The sequence below is a fragment of the Anser brachyrhynchus genome, assembly GCF_964034855.1.
Source record: "Anser brachyrhynchus genome assembly, chromosome: 5".
Classification (NCBI taxonomy): Eukaryota; Metazoa; Chordata; class Aves; order Anseriformes; family Anatidae; genus Anser; species Anser brachyrhynchus.
The window spans coordinates 44,678,528-44,697,825 of NC_137699.1; the positions used below are offsets into that span (position 1 = coordinate 44,678,528).

Below are 19,298 nucleotides of genomic sequence, written 5' to 3' on the forward strand. Positions count from 1 at the left end.
TTCTCTCCCTTTTCTTTCTTAAAAGCTGAGCAACAGTCAGATACTAAATAAGGAAAACATAAGTCTTAACGTTTATAAAGGGGTTTGCTTGTATTGCTTATGATCAAATCAGGGTGGCATAGGCTATGCCATTAAGTTTTCCTGGTCTATTATCAAGATTCCATTGCACATTAATAACCAATGTTAGAATAAAAAGGCACAGAAGAGATGTATTTTACTTTATATTTTATTATAATAGAAGGAAAAAAAACATCTAAAAAGCACATTTCATGGAGCACCATATTGTAACAAAATTTTGCTGGCTCTCCTACAAAGTGTATTTTGACATTTAAACAATGACACACACGTAATCAGTACACACAGGCATCTACACCCCAGCAAACTTATTAACAGCTCCAAAGAGAACCCCTTTCCAAATACAGAAACACTAAGGTGCACAGAGGAATGCCAGTGTGAGGGCATCTGAACACCAACTGAGTTAATTACTCTTTTGTTAGTGCTCTTCATAAACACACAAGCATTCATGTCTCACCCCACCCCTCTTCTTTGAAGCCTCCAAACTGGGCCCCTAGCTCACCGAATATGTATCCAGCATTGACATGGTGTAGAGTTGAACAAAACTGGCCAATATTCCCTACCTGATACCTCTTATTGCTTTGGTTATAGTACTGAATGAAAGTCTTAAAAACCTTTAAACCTACACTCCACACCACAGAAAAGCCACCTTCACACATACAGAAACATAACCTCCATCCCCATGCATACCTGAATGAATCACTGATACATTTTTGAGAAGCTCTGTGAGTTTTCTCACCAAGATCACCTTCATAAAAATGACTGCATTTTCAAAGTGTTCAGACAGTTGTTCAACAATATATTTTGGAATATCTTTCCTTCTTTTTAAAGGATAGGGCATGTTTTCCTGCTGCCTTAAATTTATGTCATTGTCTACATAAGCAACAGCAAAATGCTATCGTTTTCACCTGTACAAAATGTTTTACATTCATTTTATACAGTGCTAAATAATGATGCTAAGCACAGAACAATGTAGAATGATAGCCCAGAATAGCTATTTACCTTGCTCAGAATGAGAAAGTACTGGAAGCTTCCCATACTAATGCTGAGGCACAGTACTGGAGTCTCTATTATGTACACAAGCCTTCCAGAACACTTTCAGGCACCTGTTCTGTGAGCTGTTGCTCGATATGTACATCACACTGAAGCACCTCAAGTAAAACGGTTTAGTGCCCTCGAACAGTGAGAGTAAGAGACAAAAGCAAATCTAGCCTCATAGTAGATTAGACCAACTGTGAAACACAATGCTAGCAAGATAGCAAAATTTCTACCTGGACCCAAAACAACCCACAGTTATATGATAATTTCAGGTATCTGACATACTTCCACTTCTTACATTAACTACAGACAATTTATGAAGTTTAATTTAAAACCTTGCCTCTAAAAAGTTTTAATTTTGTCAACAAAAAATTGAAGAGCTTGTATGTATGTCATCCACTTATAGAAGATATTTTTTGCTTTAAACCTATTTCTTTTTCAGAACATTTCCCCTCGTTTCTGACTGCAAATTTTCTGGGGAAATTTAAAGATTTACAAAACTTATTTCTGTCTTGATAGTCAGTCAGGCTGAACCATCTTTAAGTTTTGGGCAGGGTAAGGCATTCATTCTGCCAAGAAAGAAATTAAGTTATTGTGTATTTTTTCTTGTGGAAAATCCTTGTGGATTTCCCATTTAGAGCCGCCAGTTTTATAATCCCTTTATATTGTGTGATGAACAGGCATCTATGAATAACAAGGTACTGCACTAAGACAAAATAATGGAAATCCAAATGGAGGGAGAAAATAGACTTGAAAAATAACTGTGACTTTAGATACACAAAGGGGTATTAACTAAATGAATTACTAACTCAGACTCCCTCCTCCGAGCTAAAGGTATGTTTCAACAGCTGTGCTAAACATTTTGCTAGCATTTGGGAAATCCCAGATGAAACAGTTGAGACTTAATCTGTATGATGGAGAAAGAGAAAGAAGGCATAGTAGTTTAAGCTTTACAATGGATATGGAGTTGCTATGGATTTATGAAGTTTCAAATGACTAAGAATAGAATATAATAAGGAAAAGATGTTGTACTGGGTACACCAATGCATATTTTCAGTTGGACTAATGTCCACAGCTTTACTCACCTGAGTAAAAGGAGAGTGTAGAAAACAGAAGAGATTCAGAGATAGGCACAGAATATGGACCTGTGTAAGAATGTGAATTATTGTTTTGGCTTAAGAAACAATAAGAGCTATGTAAAATTCTATGTAGAATATATCAGCACTGATATACAGAAGAAAAACTGGGATCATTCCTGCTTGTACTGCTTTAGCGTACAAGAGCAAGAGATGAAAATGCCATCTGAGCAGCCAATTCAAATCTGAAAAAAAATGTTTTTCTGTTTTTCTTTGGTTTTAAACATTTTTTTAATTATTACTTTAGAATTCACCACCTCAAGAAATATTTAGGTCTCACAGTTCTGGATCAGCATCTCATAGGGATGAAACATCAGTGATCACATTAAAAAAGATAGAAATAGCAAGGGCTGAAACAAATGAATATCCAGAAGAAATTATTGCACCTTCCCCTGAAGCATCCGATACAGTCAGAGGCAGGATACTGGATTAAATAAACTACATAATTTGGCTATGTTACTGGTTTTACAATATTAGGTTTAAAATTTTCAGTTATATATCCCAGTTAGTCATGAAAAAGTATAGCAAACTTTCATATGAGCAATGAGTTACAGTAACATTAATGAATGGAAGGACAGAATGGTGATTATTATTGGCCTTAGACACCACTTATGTGTGTATGCATACGTATGCACATGTGTATGTATACAATATTCATATATACGTATACATACATAAGCACACACACACATTTTCTGAGAAACAGGGGTCAACAGAAGGCCTGAAGGCCATTCTTTACACCCCTCTTCTGGCAGACTTTACCAGAGATAAGCGCACTTGTGTATGCTTAACAGTGTGCAGAGGAGAATATGAGAAGAAAGGGAAGTATGAACCTTAATATGATAGAAATCACTCATGTTACTGTCATAATTTTAGATCTGTGCTTGAAAATACATTTCCAAATATCTTGTATATTGGCTAACTTGACCAACAGCCAAGAAAAAAAAAATAAGGGGACATCTTGAAAATTAAAATATTTATGTATGCATTTTCTGTTCTTTCCTGTGTTAGTACTAATATTTTCTTGATAACTGGCAGGATGAGAAAGTAAAAGAGCTAATTTGATTTTTGCCACTTACCCCGTTTATCTGTTTCATGTTTCTGCCAAAGCTGAGAAAAAAACTTGGATAGTCCATCTCCTCTTATGGGTTTTCACTTCTCAGCTCTATCAGGTTAGCTCATTGTAAACATGCCCTTTCATCAGGCTTGATTAAATCATTTTTGTTTTAAAAATATCTAAATTTAATGTCTACTCTGAATTGACAGCATCTCTTTAAAGATAATTTAAATTATTCCTCAAACCCATTCTTATGAAAATTCTGTCATCTTTTACACTCATTCATGTTGATTCACACTATTTGTCCTCCCTGTTTCTCTGAGAAGGCTGTTGAGAACAGGAGTGAAACACAGACTATCATCTCATCCGATAGCAGAAGTGCAACTCGGAAATTCTGAGGCTGCAAATCACTTAACTTTCAGCTAAACTAATCTAGCTGAATCTATAAACTATTTGTGGGTAATCTAAGACAGCAAAAATCAGCATGACTACATTTGACAAAGTAAATAACAGGATAGGTTTCCATTTCAATGAGGTAAAGTATGTTGTGTATAAGTTTCCCCATCGCCAAAATGCATCTGTATGGTCGTTAACTCAAATAAAAAATAAAAACAAAGGAGAAATAAGTTACTTTTTAAAAGCTAAAAATGAAATTACCTTTAAGCCTATTGCTAGACAGAAAGAGATCAAGGGCGGGGGGGGGAGGGAGGAGGAGGGAGGAAAACCAGAGAATATTGATAAATGCATGCTGCTGTAAGAACCGAGAGATGGCATCAGGTGAGTTTTGTCTCATGACACCACTTCGAGATGGTTCTTGTTGTGTTGTTACAAATAGTCCAAGTTTTTTAGTTTTTGAAGTGGATCGTAATGGGTTTATTTGATCACCTTTCTCTTTTTGGTACGACTTCAAAGATTTTAACGTTTTTCTCAGCAGGCACAGGCCTACCTACTGGATGCAAACATGTAGATGGAATTACATAGTTAATATGTTGTGCAGAGGTGTCCATAGAGAGTACAAATACCAGCATACAATGTTTCATCTTGATCTGAGCAGCCCTCTGCATGCATGATGCATTGCATGGTGGTTCCTGTAGTCTCTGAACAAGAAAATCTCTACCAGGAGAGGACGCTTGCCACACTGCACTGCATTTCTATGCAAAGTAATTGCAAGCCCCTGTTTCCTCCAAAGTTGCTTGCATTGGCCACAGGAGGGTAAAGAAGCGCTTCTGATGAAATGCACGGTATTGCCTTTCCGCAGATTGTCTTCCAGGCAGCAGAGCTTCCAGCTCACCCCAGGGCCGACACTTCATGAGATGGGTTCCTCTGGGAGACAGCTCTTATCTCACCACTCTTCCTGCTCAACTGCAGCACCTTTTCAGAGGAGCCTCTTCACCTTTTCTGTCCCATAGGGAGCGCAGGAGTGGGATTTTTTTTCATACAATAATGTTTCTGTGGAGTTAGTTCTTTATTTTTTTTCAGTTTTCTTTTCCTAGTTAATGTTCATTTGACCTTTTTATCAAATGTGTTCTCCTGCAGTCATCTGAAAGGCCTTATTCAAACCAGCATGTTTTCTTTTTTTTTTTTTTCCCTTTTACATCACCTTAAAAGGACACACCTGTTGACATATCTTCTGTCGGAAATGGATTTCATCTTTTGCTGAAATTTTGTTCCAGCCAAAGCCGAACCTCCTGCAGATTGTAGAAAAAGGGGCCTTTGCCTCCTAGATAGGCGATTTTTTGTCTCTGCACAATGCATACTCGTTCAAATGAAACCCCATAGGCCACATTGGCATTGTTGTCCATGCAGTCAGCCACCACCTGGCACTGAGGTGGCAAGGAGAAGCGCTCTAGGAGTTGGTGAGCAGCTGCGCATCGATCTTCCTGGTTTCTGTGTTTCTTAACTTCAAACGAAGAGGGAGAGATTCCAGGGGCAGCCCAGCCATCTGACGGGTGAGCCTCATCAATGTAGACCAACAGAAAGTCAGCCACACCAGAGAACTCTTCCACCAGCTTGCTGAAGGCCGACAGCTGGCTTGTGAATGGAGGTCAGGTAGCTGAACCAAAGTTGACCACCAGTGGCCGCTCAGAGTTGGCGAAATCCAGAAGGTGGCATTTGGTTCCACACTTGCCACCAACACTCTTCCAGCTGCTACTGCTGCCATTGCTGCCCTTGGCTATGTGGATTACACTGGAGTTTGGAGCTTCTCCTCCCAATTTGACCTGACAGCAGAACAAATGAAAATATAGCAAGTTAGTGCGACTTGCTTGTCCAGTATCCTTTATGATTACTGTATTCAAATCAATAGTTACATGTTCAAATACAAACTGCCCACGTGGACACTAGCATAGGGATTCTAGATAGAGCAAATCATCAATAACAGTAGCCTCAAAAAGTTCATCCTGTCCATCCCCACTCACAGAGCAGGGAAATGCGGCCTTCCTTACAGGTATACTACTGCATTAGGGTTACAAAAGTGGTTCCAAAACCTGTCTTATCCTGTCCACCACACACGTAGCTCTGTCAGCCTTATGTATTTGCAGACTCTAAGTTGCTTTCAGGCAGACTACTTTCCATTTCTTCTCATTTTTTTTCTGTGACAGTTACTTCCTGTGTCTCATAAGCTACACCTGTTTATGCATTCCAGATGTTTGCTTTTCCCAAAGCATCATAATTGCTTTGGTAAAACTATAGTCTAGGACTAGGAGTTGACTAGGAGTTAGCTAGTGAGCAGTTATAATGCCTAAGTCCTTTTTTCAGCCTTTCTAGTTGCTCCCCATTATGGATTTGTGTACTTCACCAGTCCAACCTGAATCTGCCACTTTGCACTTGGCCCCATTGAGCAGCATCTCACATTTCCAAGCCATTTTCCCAATTCTTCAAAATCATTCTGCATTGTATTCCTGACCTTCACAACACATGCAGTGCCTCTCAATTTTGAGAGGTTTGCAGATTCCATGTGTGTATTCTCTTCCATCCTAGAGTCCAGTGATGAAAATACTCAAGTACCAAACACAAGAGAGATCTCTGCAGACACCCACTCAGTACATCATTCTGTGGACCATTGATGACTGTGCTCCTCAAAGCGTTTTCTAACCACTTTGCTGTACTTTGATTAGAGTGACACATTTCCTTCTATTGGAATACTTCTCTATAAAACTGAGACAAAAGCAGCAAGAAAAGGAGAAACTTTATATGATAGCTGAAGTATGACGAAATAAAAGTTAACTGTTCTCAGATCTAACCCCCAGATCTAACTCAGATCCAACAGGCAATTATGGAAAAGTCATTTTGCTTGACTGTTTCAATTTCCCTTCCTACAGAAGGAAGGCAGAATATATACATCTCACAGAGGGGACTGCCAGAATAAGGTGGAGCCTGCAGAGGGCTCCAAGATCCTTAGCTGATAACTGCTATAGAACCACAAAATATTACTGCATAAGACAATTAGGTTTAATGAGCTCTGCCACAGCAATTCCTATGTATCTGCCTTTAACATCAAGCTCTAGTACAACTATGCAATTATCCTTTTATATTTCTCAAACTCTTTCTCTCTCTCTCTCTCTCTCTGTTTCCTGTCTATTTGATTATGTTCAGAAGTGTTGCTTTGATGGACACATACAGGGCCAAATTCTGAATTCCTTCATATTTCGTCCATTTCTTTCTCAAGCTACACTCCAAATGAAGTCAACAGAAGTGAACAATGAATTAGAACTGTGTAAAAAGTGAATAAATTACTGATTTTGGAGTGAATTTTTAATCTACATTTCATGCTAGGGTATTCTGATTAGTCAGATACAGTAAGAAGATATATTAACAGCTGTATAGTTAACTGATGCGATTGCTGCTGTACACATTTCCAGAGACAAGTATATTGTAAATGTTGGATCTTCCATTTCCCCCCAGAAACCTGACAACCCTGAACAAATCTACAGTTATCATCACTCAGCATTGTTTCATCAGAATACCCATAGAAACGGAGTCTAACTAAAGTAGATTTTGTAAGACCCTCTCCTTAAAGATGCCAGATTTCAGAGTTGCATGAGAAGGTCTCACAGCGTGTTGGCACAGGATATAAACATCATTTCAGCTATTTTCTGTGGGGCACATTGAGACAAAATGTGGTGCCCTTCACTCAGAGAACAGCAAGAGAGAGAACCACAGAAAGAAAGACCAAGAGAGACCCATGAATCTCTTCAGGCTGAACACGCAGTGATGGCACCACTGAAAGCAACACAGCTGTAATGACAGGCAAGGGGAGCAAGTGCTGCCCCAAGAAAGCACAGCCCTCCATGGCCCCTGTAAACCTGCATCTGCAGCATGTGTTATCTGCTAGAGCCCTGGTAACAGTTTAAAATAAAAAATGAAAGAGAGAAAGGGAGAAAGGGAGGGAGAAAGAGAAATGAGGGAGGGAGGAAGGAAACGAGGGAGGAAAGAAAAGCCTCGTGCTCATTTACTTTTGGAAGGAAACAAGGTTTGAAATAGCTGAGGTTAGGACCTGCTGGGAGTGTGGTCTTTCCATTGAACTCAAGGAAGGAAAAATGCTGTATCCTTGTTATTGAGAAGAAATTATGTCTCTGGAGAGAGGCAGGCTCAGAGGCTCAGGATATAACATTTGTCCATGTTACAAGAGATTCACCTTGTAGCATTTAAGAGGTGTTGCTGCATGCCACCTACTCCTTTACAGGTAGTAGGTACTCTTCTGCAGAGCTTGCAGAGCTGTCGAACATCTCATTTTTGTCTGCCATTCTATGCAGTAAGATAGGCAAAGCAGAAGTAAGGTAAAGGTCCAGATATGAGCAAAAAACACAGAGGTCATGATCATCTGTAGGTGATACAATCATCCTGAGGGCTGCATTCAATCCAAAGCTAGCTAGACAACTCCGCAGATTTAAACTGGTAATTTCCAAAAAAAAAAGGCACATCCCAAAAAACACAACACCTGCACATCTGCACAAACACTAGATCCCGCCCCCCCTTACCTAGAAAGCTTAACTGTTCTTGCACTACCAAGCGATTGCTTTTTCAGAGCTGAGTTGCCCAAAATATGTCTTTTGGGCAAAGCCTGACATGTAAGTATCTGTGCTGCACCCACTCACTGGATGAATAATGGACCTCAGTATTTAGGAGCGTGTGCTCAACCAGTCAAGGAAAAGAAGTAATGGCATGTGATTTATCTCATAAATCACAATTAAGCAACACACTTTGAATTCCTGATATTTGCTGGCACTATTCAGAGAAAAAAAAAATAAAGGTAAAAAGGACAGAACTAAAAAAATAAGAGCAATGAACAGGAGTTGCTCAGGTGACAAGAAACGTCTGAGCAGCTGTTCCCCTGACATTTCTGGCTTTAGTTAACAACAGTATTATGCCTGAAATACTCTAACCAACAATAAAATCTTTAATTGAGAAACCACAAGTCTGCTCCTTGAACATCTTTATGCAGAAAGAGGCTAAATATCGTAAGCTCCTCATTACCAACTCTTTGCTCGGATCTACCAAATGTTTCTTTTCCTAGGCAAGTTTGCAAACCCTGAAAGAACAGACTAACAAAAGCACTCCCATTGAACACCAGCACGAGAATGCCTTTCAAGTACTATTTTAACATTGATACCAATGGTGGCAATGCATTTCACTATTCTCCAATGACGCAAGTTTGTATTCTCTCGTACTTCCTATTGACTAAGAAACGGATGGATTTAAGAAATAAAGTACAACTACGCCCAATGTCACCTTATAGCAGTTTCTCTTTATTTCCCACAGCCACAAAGTAAGTCTCATGGCCGCAGGTTACCTATCACGTTAACTTTTGTTTCTAGGAGTGCTTGTGTTGTGTTTTTTTTTCCCCCCTTAATGAGACATCCTTGCCAAGAGGGCATTCACAAGGCATTTTCTGCTCTTGCAGAGGAGTAATTAGGTCGGTGCCTTGTTCCATGCCAGTGTCAGGCACTCCAAAAAGCCGCCCTGCCCAGTCGTTAATGCTTAAACATAAGCAGCGGCATCTCCACTAATTGGTCTTGATGAAGCGCTGACGTTCCCAAAGGGACTCTTTATTTCACCAGGCTCGGGAACCGATTGACACAGGATGAACAATATCATCCTTGCTGATCATCTGCATTGTGGGCCTTGGCTGTCTTCTTTGTTGTTATTTATTGAAAGAAAAAATAGCTCTTGGAAAAGAAAATCAACACGAACAAAAAAACCATGCATTCAGCCAAACCACTTTTGAAATCTTACACAAAGGCAGGCAAAATATATATTCTGAGAAACAAACCAGCAGAATTTCCCTCACACGCAATCCAGCATTTCTATAATCACGTACTTGTGTGTTTGTGGAGATTCAGGCGTTCGGCTGCCAGCCTTCTGGGCAGCAGGCTGAGGTGGAAACCAGACAAGGTAGGCCAACCACGCGTGTGAGCCAGCCCAGCCATCAGCAAGAGCAAGAGCCAGCCTGGCAATAAAGCACTGACTTGCATCGTTTGAGTGAATTCTGTGTCAGCTTGACAGCCTTGGTACTGCATCTCCTCCTCTGAGTCTGCACACAGAGCAAAAAGGGAGCAGGGCTGCTGATGTTTTAGCATGCAGACTGCAAAACGAAGGAGACTTAGGAGTGGGAAAGAAAGCCCTATTCATAAACTACAGGCTAGAAATAGCGCATACTGCTAACTTTGTACATGCTACATGAGGACGAGGAAAAGCCTCATGGACAAAACATCGCCTCCTCATTTACCTTTTCTTTTTTGTTGCTTTGCTTTTATCAGCTTTAGCATAACCCTCCTGGGATCCTGTGCACTGGAATATGGCTTTCATTCCCCGCATGAGAGATTTTCGAACAGTTTGGCAGACCCATCAGGCTGTGTCAACCCCCTAAAGAAAATAGGTGTTGCCAGACAATTAGCAGTCTGTGATATTAGCTATTTAAATGCAGACATGCTGTGATCGGGACTGGAGTCCAGCAGTTGGTTATGAACTGAGTCCCTGGAGCCTTTTGCTCCTTTACAAATTCCGTGCTTTTCTTTGATTTGATTCCATTCAGCTAAACATAGCCTCCAAACAGCCTGATATTTCTCAGTGCTTCATCCAAATCATAATCAGACTCTGGCTGCAGAAGTGTACATATTATTATTTTTGTTTTCTGTTTTTATAAATCCCAGATTTGTGCAGTGGATAAAAATTACAGGAGGCTCGTCTTAGGAGTAGTGTACAGGAATGGGAACTCTTCATTTATCGTGGGGAGGTGGCAGTTTGCTTTAAGAAACTTAAGTACCCGAATTGGAGGGCAGAGATTGGAATTTGCTAGAGTTCTTCCAGAGTCTTTATTTAGGATCAGGTGTGTGAAGCTGAGGAATGGAAGTGGGAGACAAATTAAAAGGTCACAGTCCAGTTAAAAATAACTAGTCATATGCTGCCCTCTTTATTTAAAAACTGACAGTCCCACAAATGACCATGCAAGGCAGAGGGAAAACATAAAGGAGCCTTTTGCCTTGCGCTCTTATAAAGAAAAAAGACAATTTTACTTCCTCCGATCTACAGGGAGCCTGTAGAAACATTTCTTATAGCTCATGATCCCCTAAAGATGGGAGCATGGTCTATGACACTGTGGCTTTTGGGACGCCCTGACCTGTGGGACACTGGCTGTCACCATGAACCCTACCTACAGATGCCAGAGGCCTTCACCAGTCTATTAATCACCAGCTCCTGCGTAATGGACACTTGAGGCACACTTGAAAGTAGTCTGAAGGATTATTTATTCTTTTTCCTCAGCTTTAGTACTGTGCAAATTCACAGTGCTTTTTTTTTTTTTTTTTTTTGAGAGGCAGGACTGAGGTGCAAGGACTGGGTGCAATCCTTTTCCTGGATGGTGCACATTAGCTAATTTTCATGTGGCTATTACAGCCAAAGCGGGGTTTCACAAGGGTTTCATGAAAAGGCAACCAGTCCTTTCCACCAGTTCAAGAGGGTTTTTTTCCTACATAAGGGTGAAAACAGAAGACTGCACAGAGATAGTGCAGAAGAAATGTAAATCCTCAAAATGAAACGGGCAGGTTGAGACCCCATCAAGAACTGGAGTCACCATATTATTTTTCCTACCCTTTGTCTGCCTTGATTGTTTAAACTGTAAGCTCCTTGGGAAAAACTGTCTGCTGCTCTTGTTTAGTATATTGCCTAGCACAATGGGTTCCTGATCTAGGTTGGTCCCCAGACAGTGCTACAACAAACATGATTATATATTAATAAAAATGACAATGTTTTAATAATAATGCCAATGACAAACCCAAATCCTGTTGAATTTACGTTCCAAACACTGCAGGAAAGGTTTTAATTGTGGTTTTGTTTTGGGCTTTTTTTCATTTCTTTCATGATTGTTTTTATTTGAAAATGTCAATGAAAACAATTCTGCTAACTCTGAACTTTGTAAAACCAATGAAAGCTTTTAATACCACACAATGTCTAGCTCTAAACCCTGAAACTATGTAGCATTCTCTCTGATCTTTAAAGGTCACCAAAAAGCAGAGAGAGACTGGACAGACAAAAAGCATATAAAGCATCATGCTCTTCTATTACCTTCATATACTGCTTTGTGACAGTGTTGCGTAGCACACACTTAATGTCTGAAAAGCTGACAGTTTTCCTCCTTTGCATGCTGATTTTTACTTTTAAGTATAAATGTGTCCATTAGGCAGGCAGAAGTAGCCAAAGGCAAAATGAGTGTGCATCCCCGCAGTGTCAGGAAGATCTCGCTTGGCGTTACTGAACCAGTCTACTTGCTGCTGAGCCCAGAAGTGGGCCCAGGCTCTGAAGCTGGGACCCTGTGCCAGACCTTCCCTCTCTGCTGGGCTCGTCATGCCAAAGCTTGCTGCTGTCCCATTACAAAGACAGCCAAAAGCTGTACAACTACATGCACACACCCATTACTATGCCCCTGTGGAAATACCAGCATTCTTCTGAGGATTTTAACGCACATCTACACACACACGTGTATATCCACGTGTACTTTGTATGCCCACAGGTGGACTGCTCAGCATTTGGCTGCATCAGAAAGATGACATTGAAAAAAATACCTGGCATAGATCTTTCCCAAAGAAACACACTAGGTTGGAGAAGAGGGAGGATTTCCTCTAGGGTAGTCTTAGAGATCTGTGCAGGGGGCCACGAGCAGAAACTGTGCTGTAAAAACACAAAGTTCATATCTGGCACTGAAAATGCTCCCAGCACAAGGCCTTACCACTGGGTGCTGCTATGGAAAAATGTTTTTGTATCCATTTTAAAAGTACCTTAGGATAACAGTTTCTCACCTTTGAAATCCTAGAAATTGGTCCCTGTACTAGAGGTGAAGCATGGAGCTTATGGGGGGGGGGGGGGGGGGGGGATTTTCAAATGAAGTACAATACTTCTTCAAAACCTCTCTAGCTTTTTCACTTTCTCTCTGGATTTCTGTCAGATACACGACATGTTCAACATCCATGTTGTGATGCTTCACTGCATTCATATAGAGGGCCTATATAGAGCATGCAGAAGGCATACTAATATCCTCCCCAAAATCTCTTTTGTTTATAATCTCTTATTGGTGCTGTCCATGCATTCAATCTACACATGTATGTGTTTATACAAATACAGAGAAATGAGAGTGGACTGACTCTTTAAAGAGCAAGTTATGTATGCCTATGTGTGTGTATTTTTGCATTTATACACATACATTTATGTACATATATATAGACAGATACACACATGTGTATGTAACTGTATACATACAAAAACATATGAATGTGTAAATACCTACACACATATACATACATGATTTGCTCTTCAGGAGTCAATCCACTTGTTTCTGTAGATAAACAGAGCACAGCAGTAAATTAGAAAAATAACATCTAAATAAAACAGTTTTACTCTTCCAATTATATAAAGTTACTGTAGCTTGTCTGCTAGCTGTGTCTATCTCTCTTGTGACAATTAATCTGGTCCTAAAGACTCCCTTGTTGAAGATATGCTTGCCTCTTGGGAAAGAGTAGGAGGAAGATGTTCCTTAAATTACAAATATGGTGCAGTGTAGACAATACCAACACTGAGTGTAACAGATACTGAACTCAAAGCTAAGGAAGTAAAAAGAAACATATTAATCTCTGATAAAATTTACATAAGAAAATAAACAAGATACCAGTCATTTTGATTCCAGTACAACAATAAAATGTGGAGAAAACAAATATAAAATGTGCCAATAAAAGAGAATACGGAAAATACTGTACATACAATACATCAGACTGTGCATTGCTTATCCACTGAGGATATTAAAATCTTCAACTGTTGCTAGGTAATCTTGCATGTGAAATTAGTGCCTTAACAAAAAAGTCATGTGCAGCAATACTTAATAACAACAAAAAGCAGAACAAAAGGAAGTTGAAATCTGGGTAAGATATTAAAAAAAATCTAGAAGGGAAAGTGCATCAGAATGACTTATTTCAAATATACTCTACTTTAGCTATTCCCAGATCATCTCTTGTACACACTAGTCTTGAAATAAAATTCCCTTAATTCTGGAACAGTCTGTGTGCTGTCAAGGCAGAGCTCCTTTCTTAGAATAAATTCACATTTAATCTAGAACCTAGTATTTACCCATTGAGTTTTTCTGGAATGGCTTCCAGTAAATTTTCCTGTGAATATAAATAGTACCTGAAGTACTTTTATGTAAAACGCTGTGAAATGTACTAAAAAGAGTTCTGTGTAAGTGAAAAACATTGTACAACCAAGAATAGTTACTGCTCTGGATCCAGTCTTCTGCTAACTGGCAAAGTTTCTGCTAAACTTTGGTCTACCTCAACCATCTTCAATGTTGCTATTCTAGCTGAAAAATGGTGATTATCTCATAAATGTTCCTGAATGGAATGAGCTTAAGCACCTGCCTAAGTACTTTGCTAATACCTGACTTTATTTAGAAAACTGGAGTAGTAAGCAATCATGGTTATGATATAGACTGCATTTTGTATTGCTATTCAGTATCCTGATTCCATACAGTATTTTCATTTCCTACCTTCACTAATTGGCTAAGATTAAGATATGACAACTGGATGGTCCCATTTAGAAAAAGATATTTTTGAGGAAAAAGATATTTTGTAGGAAAACATTTAATACATTTCACTATTTTCTCATGCTCTTTAAACTTTTATGCTATAACACAGGGTATATTTGATTATTTTTTTTCAATTCTACCAGTAGTTTTCCAGCTGAACACTTTTTTCTCTCTTCCCTAAAGAATCAGCAGAAGATTCTCCTCTACTGTCAATGTGATGACTCTCCTTCTGCTAATATTACTCCTCAGCTTACTTGTCATCTCTATAGTTTGATCTCTACATTTATATACCTCTCTGACAATCAAGGTTTTCCAATAATCTTCTAGCCTTATGGTCCATAATTCTATAAAGGAAAAAGAAGCCAACTAATTGTTGGTCAATTACTTTTGTCTTGAGGCCGGCAGAAATGGATTATTTCCCCTTTTTGTAACAAGGTGAGAAAATCTGGTTATGTTTTTATGAATTTTTCTGCTGAGTCCATTGAGGCCCAGAATTTATTCTAAGGACTGTAGAGCTTAATTGACTTGAATAACCTAGGTCATTTACTGGTGATAAGGAAGACACCTAAGTTCAAGTTATGTGTTTCATTGCAAACACCAAAAATAACACAGAAACAGCCTACCTGTATCTTCTGCAGCTGATATCGACAGTACTGAGGGAAATGTAACGTTTGACTTTAGAAAGCATAGAATGGCATGCACCTTCTTTATTTTAAATCATTTTATATTATCCAAGTAAAATAAGATTGAAGAAAATCCATGGATATGTGGTTCTCTATAGCTCTATACCTTCTCTAGAACCTGGGCTGTATACAGGCTAAAGTTTTGGGAAGCGGAAATTTGGCTGTTTCAGAGCTGTGCTACCAACTTCCACTGGAGTCTTGACCAAGTCATGCATTAACTGTCCTGTCTTGCCTGGTCTGTAAAACTGGAACAATAACGTTCACTGGCCCATTTAATGAGGCCACTGAAAAACTTACTTAATGCCTGCGAAGAGACCAAAACCAGAAACTAAAAGGGTTAGGAGCATAGTGAGTTTCAGTATTCATCATTACTTCATTTGGGTAGCCAGCTGACTGATTCCTAGGGTGGCAATAAGAGGTTGACCCATTTGGCAAAGACTACTGTTATTTATATTTGTCTTATACTGAAAATTAATGTCTCCGTGGCTTTGGTTTCAGGCTAAGCAGCTTGTATTCCACATCACAAAGCCAGCAATCACCACCACCAGCTCTTCACATCTCTAGGTAAGAGCAAATTACAAAAGCCATTGAGGGGAGGTGAAAGGGATCTGGGGGGTAAGGTGACACAAAAAGAAATATTTCAGAAGACACAGAGCTATCATTTGGATAGGATCCCTGTGACTTCATGACATCACATGAGGTATGTTAAATTAGATGGTCTAAATAAGACAACACATTAACAGACTAAGCACTGTTTTGGAAGCCACAAGGCTCTGAATCCAGCTCTTCTACTTGCTAACTGGGTGGCCTGTGCAAGAAATTTCATCTTTTTGGGTCCACCTTTTCAATCTATAAAAGGGAACTATAACTACCTCCTGAGACCTGGGCAGCACCACTGGGTAATGTTTGTACATAACTTAAAAGGAAAAAAAAAAAAAAAGTACATGTTGCATAACTGCTATTAGCATTATTAACTTAAATCACCAGGCAGCTGTCCCTCAGCTAGTCAAGTTCATTTTTAATCTCTGACATGTCCCTCTGTCACTGCTTTCATGAGGAAAAAAGGCTCACTGTTTCACTCCATGCAGTTTTACTACTAGATGGATGCTTCCTCCAACCTAAAAATTAACATATGAGTAAGAGAAAATGCCAGTGCAATGACAAAGGTTCATTTTTATCCTTTACGCTAATTAAAACAATTCTATCTGTGTCGCATAGATAACATCTGTGTATCTAGAGCTCTGTCTCAAGATGCAGGCTGCATAATCTCTGAGGATCTCAGGTGGCAAACAAACGACAACTTTAAGAGCACTGAGAGCATCGTGTAATTATTCTTACACGAAGAGCCTGAAGTACTTTATGAACGTGGTTATTCCTACCGGTGGGGAAACTGAGGCACGGCTGTAAAGTGGCTCGGCCGTGGCTACAACACGGAGTGCGAGCAGTAGAGCAGAGAGCCCGCAGCTCTCCAGCCTCCCCAACCCTTAGCCCCCCTCTCCCACCCAGCTGAGCTTGGAAGAGGAGACACCGTGCTGCGCACACGCTCATCCTCTTCCCTTCCTTCCCTTCCCTTCCTTCCCCTCCGCGGCGGCGCCACGGCCGGCCCCCAGCGCTCGCCCACCCGCCGGGGCCGTGCGGGGGCCGGGGCCGGGGCCGTGCCGGTGCCCGGCACCCACCTGCTTGTAGGCGTCCAGGAGGAAGCTGTTCCAGACGCAGCGCAGCCCCTCCGAGGTGAGCATCCTCCGCCACTCGCCGCGCGCAGCCTTGGAGCGGCTCAGGAACAGCACCATGTGCTTCAGGAGGATCACAGAGTCATAGAGTGCAAGGAAGAGGCAATTGGAGAAAAAGACCGGCAAGATCTGAAGCGTGATCAGCAAATCCACACTTAGCAGACCCATCTTCCTCGCTGCTTCTCTTCTGCCGGATGACTTCAGCTCCCTTTTTTGCCCTATGCCCTCATTTAGAAAAGTGAAGTCAAAAGCATTTTAAAAGCCTCGTTGCCCCTTTTCTGTCTCTCTCTTTCTTTAAAACGAGCAGAGACGGTTAAATACGAGCAGGCTGGTTAAAAGTGTAACTGCATGATAGTCATTCAACTCGGAGCTGCTTATTTCTCAGAAACTAAGAAGTTAACAGAAATTCTTCCCTTAACCAGAAGACCTTCTGATTTTGTTGAAGAGAGAGGCAGCTGTGTTTCCAGTTCCCTGCAGTTACAAAATTTAAGCTGAGATTGTTAATTGTTAACTTTCCTGCACTATCCCATTGTTTCTCAGCTATTTAAGCACTGAGCAGACCTCTCATTTCTGTGTCAGGAAAGCTAGCTACCAGGTGCAACAATACATTTTTATAAAAAGGTTTATGTACATAAACTTTCTGTTCCTTCCTCCCTCCCTCCCTCCCTCCTTCTCTCTTTCCCCCCCTCCCTCTCTGTTCCTGCCTTCCTCCTCTCTCCCTCTCTCTTGCTATCTGCCTATGGTGCAAAGTGCTTTCCCCTCTGGAGTCCCAGCTTGCTTCCCTGAAGCCTTTTATACATTCCCTGGCTAATTGCTGCAATAGAGAAATGAAACCCTAATCTTAGTAAAGATCTTGACGTCAATGTAAAAGAGGGCTTTACTTTGGCCAGGACTGCAGTGAATAGAAAAGTGAAATTCTCAAAACTTTTTTTTTTTTTTTTTTTAAGAGAGGAGAAAAAAGAGAGACAGACAGCAAGGGTGGAACTTTGCTTTGCTTTGAAAAGGAAGAAGAAAAAAAACAATACGCTTCTGACTGCTCTTAAGAAATGCTTTCAAATTTTGGAAAAGGTATTTTCATATGACGTGGAAGGTGACACAGCAACGCAGACTTCTGTTGTGGATGTTTTTTTTCTCATGGCTGTTTTTTTTTTCTTTGCCCTTTTGTCTTTTCCGGGAAGGTGTGTGAGGTGATACATCCCAAGAAAGGGCATATTTATGTACATTTTCCTCCCACCTCCTTTAGGTACAACATGTATAGTGTTTAAATATCTTTTGTTGTCTTCTAGGTACTTAAAGAAACGTAAGTAAACACCCAGCATTGACTTCATTTACTGATGTGTAAGAGAAGAAGATAAGAAAGAGAGAGAAAGGAGTTTTTGAAGGACTTGGGGTTTTTAAGCAGAATTACTCCTCTTAAAAATAACATTACATCTTTAGATGCTGTTAATCAGCTGAACTTCAAGGACTGTAGTATTCCCCTATAATAAAAATTTACATCCACTTGTCAAATAAGAATAAGTAATTTTTGTTTAAAAGTCTATCCAAAAAAAAAGTTTGCCCTGGCAGATCCACATGTGCTTTAACAACCATAAGCTTTCCTTGCAGCCCCATGCTGAAGGTTTTTGTTCATTTACTCATCTGTTTCAACTTTTCCCCCCAAATTTTAGTCCTCTTCCCAGATGATTTTTTTTTTAGAGAAGACTTTTTTTTAAAAAAAAAAATTGTTTTAGTTTGCTTAGGTAAATATTTAATTTATTTCATGTTGCAGACATCCATAATTTTATTTTTGAGTGAATGTCTTCCCTAGGTGCTTATGTGGGCTCTCCCCACCAGGTACATTTCATTCCCACAGGTGCCAGCATGATGTCTAACCTCTGTCATCTCACATCCCTGATGAGTAGTTCAAGTTTCCTTCATTAACATGTCTTAGTCTTTGTCAGTCATCACCATCCTTCCAATGCTAGCAACTGCAAAAGTTAAACACCATCGATCTTCTCTATTCTTGGGTAATTTACTTTCATATGTTGTAATATCACTTGGGCTGCCACTACGTAAGGATGCATACCTCTAGAAAGGCACCCCATGTCTTGTCTTGGGTTCACCAAAGAAAAGTTTGTTTGGGAGGGACAGTACCAGGCATTTGCAAAAGATATCACCCAGACAGGATAACTTCCAGCAAGTGTTTACTCAGAAATAACTTTAAAAGGTTATGCACATTAAACCACTGACCTTTTGCATTACTAGCATAAACAAAAAAAGGAATTGAGTTTCTTTCTCAAACTATAACAACTTTTAAGTCAAAATGTTGGTGATGACTATGTTCTGTTGCCATAGATAGGACTGCAACCTCACAGATTTGGCTTTATTACTAAAACTTGCAAAAACATGTTATAAGCAGTCATTTATATATCCCCAAACACATGGATGAGTCAGTGTGCTCTTGTCATGTGAGTACAACACAGGAACAAGGGTCCCCTGAGCTGCTAAACTAGCTTACTGTCTGACCTCAGGCAA

At 40.0% G+C, this 19,298-nt stretch overlaps 1 protein-coding gene across 2 annotated transcripts; it reads right to left on the reverse strand.

Annotated features, from left to right (window-relative positions):
* Window positions 1-208: 208 nt before the first annotated feature.
* On the reverse strand, window positions 209-17,549 carry DIO2 (iodothyronine deiodinase 2). Of its 2 annotated transcripts, none has more exons than XM_080593692.1 (2): window positions 16,731-17,543; window positions 209-5,525 (listed from the first exon to the last, which is right to left on the reverse strand). In XM_080593692.1, exons 1-2 carry the CDS (start codon window positions 16,950-16,952, stop codon window positions 4,908-4,910), a joined length of 840 nt encoding a protein of 279 aa, XP_080449818.1. In that variant the 5' UTR covers window positions 16,953-17,543; the 3' UTR covers window positions 209-4,907. The 2 variants fall into 2 exon arrangements, with proteins under 2 accessions (XP_080449818.1, XP_080449819.1); XM_080593693.1 differs by having other exon boundaries at window positions 4,874-5,525; window positions 16,731-17,549.
* Window positions 17,550-19,298: the final 1,749 nt, after the last annotated feature.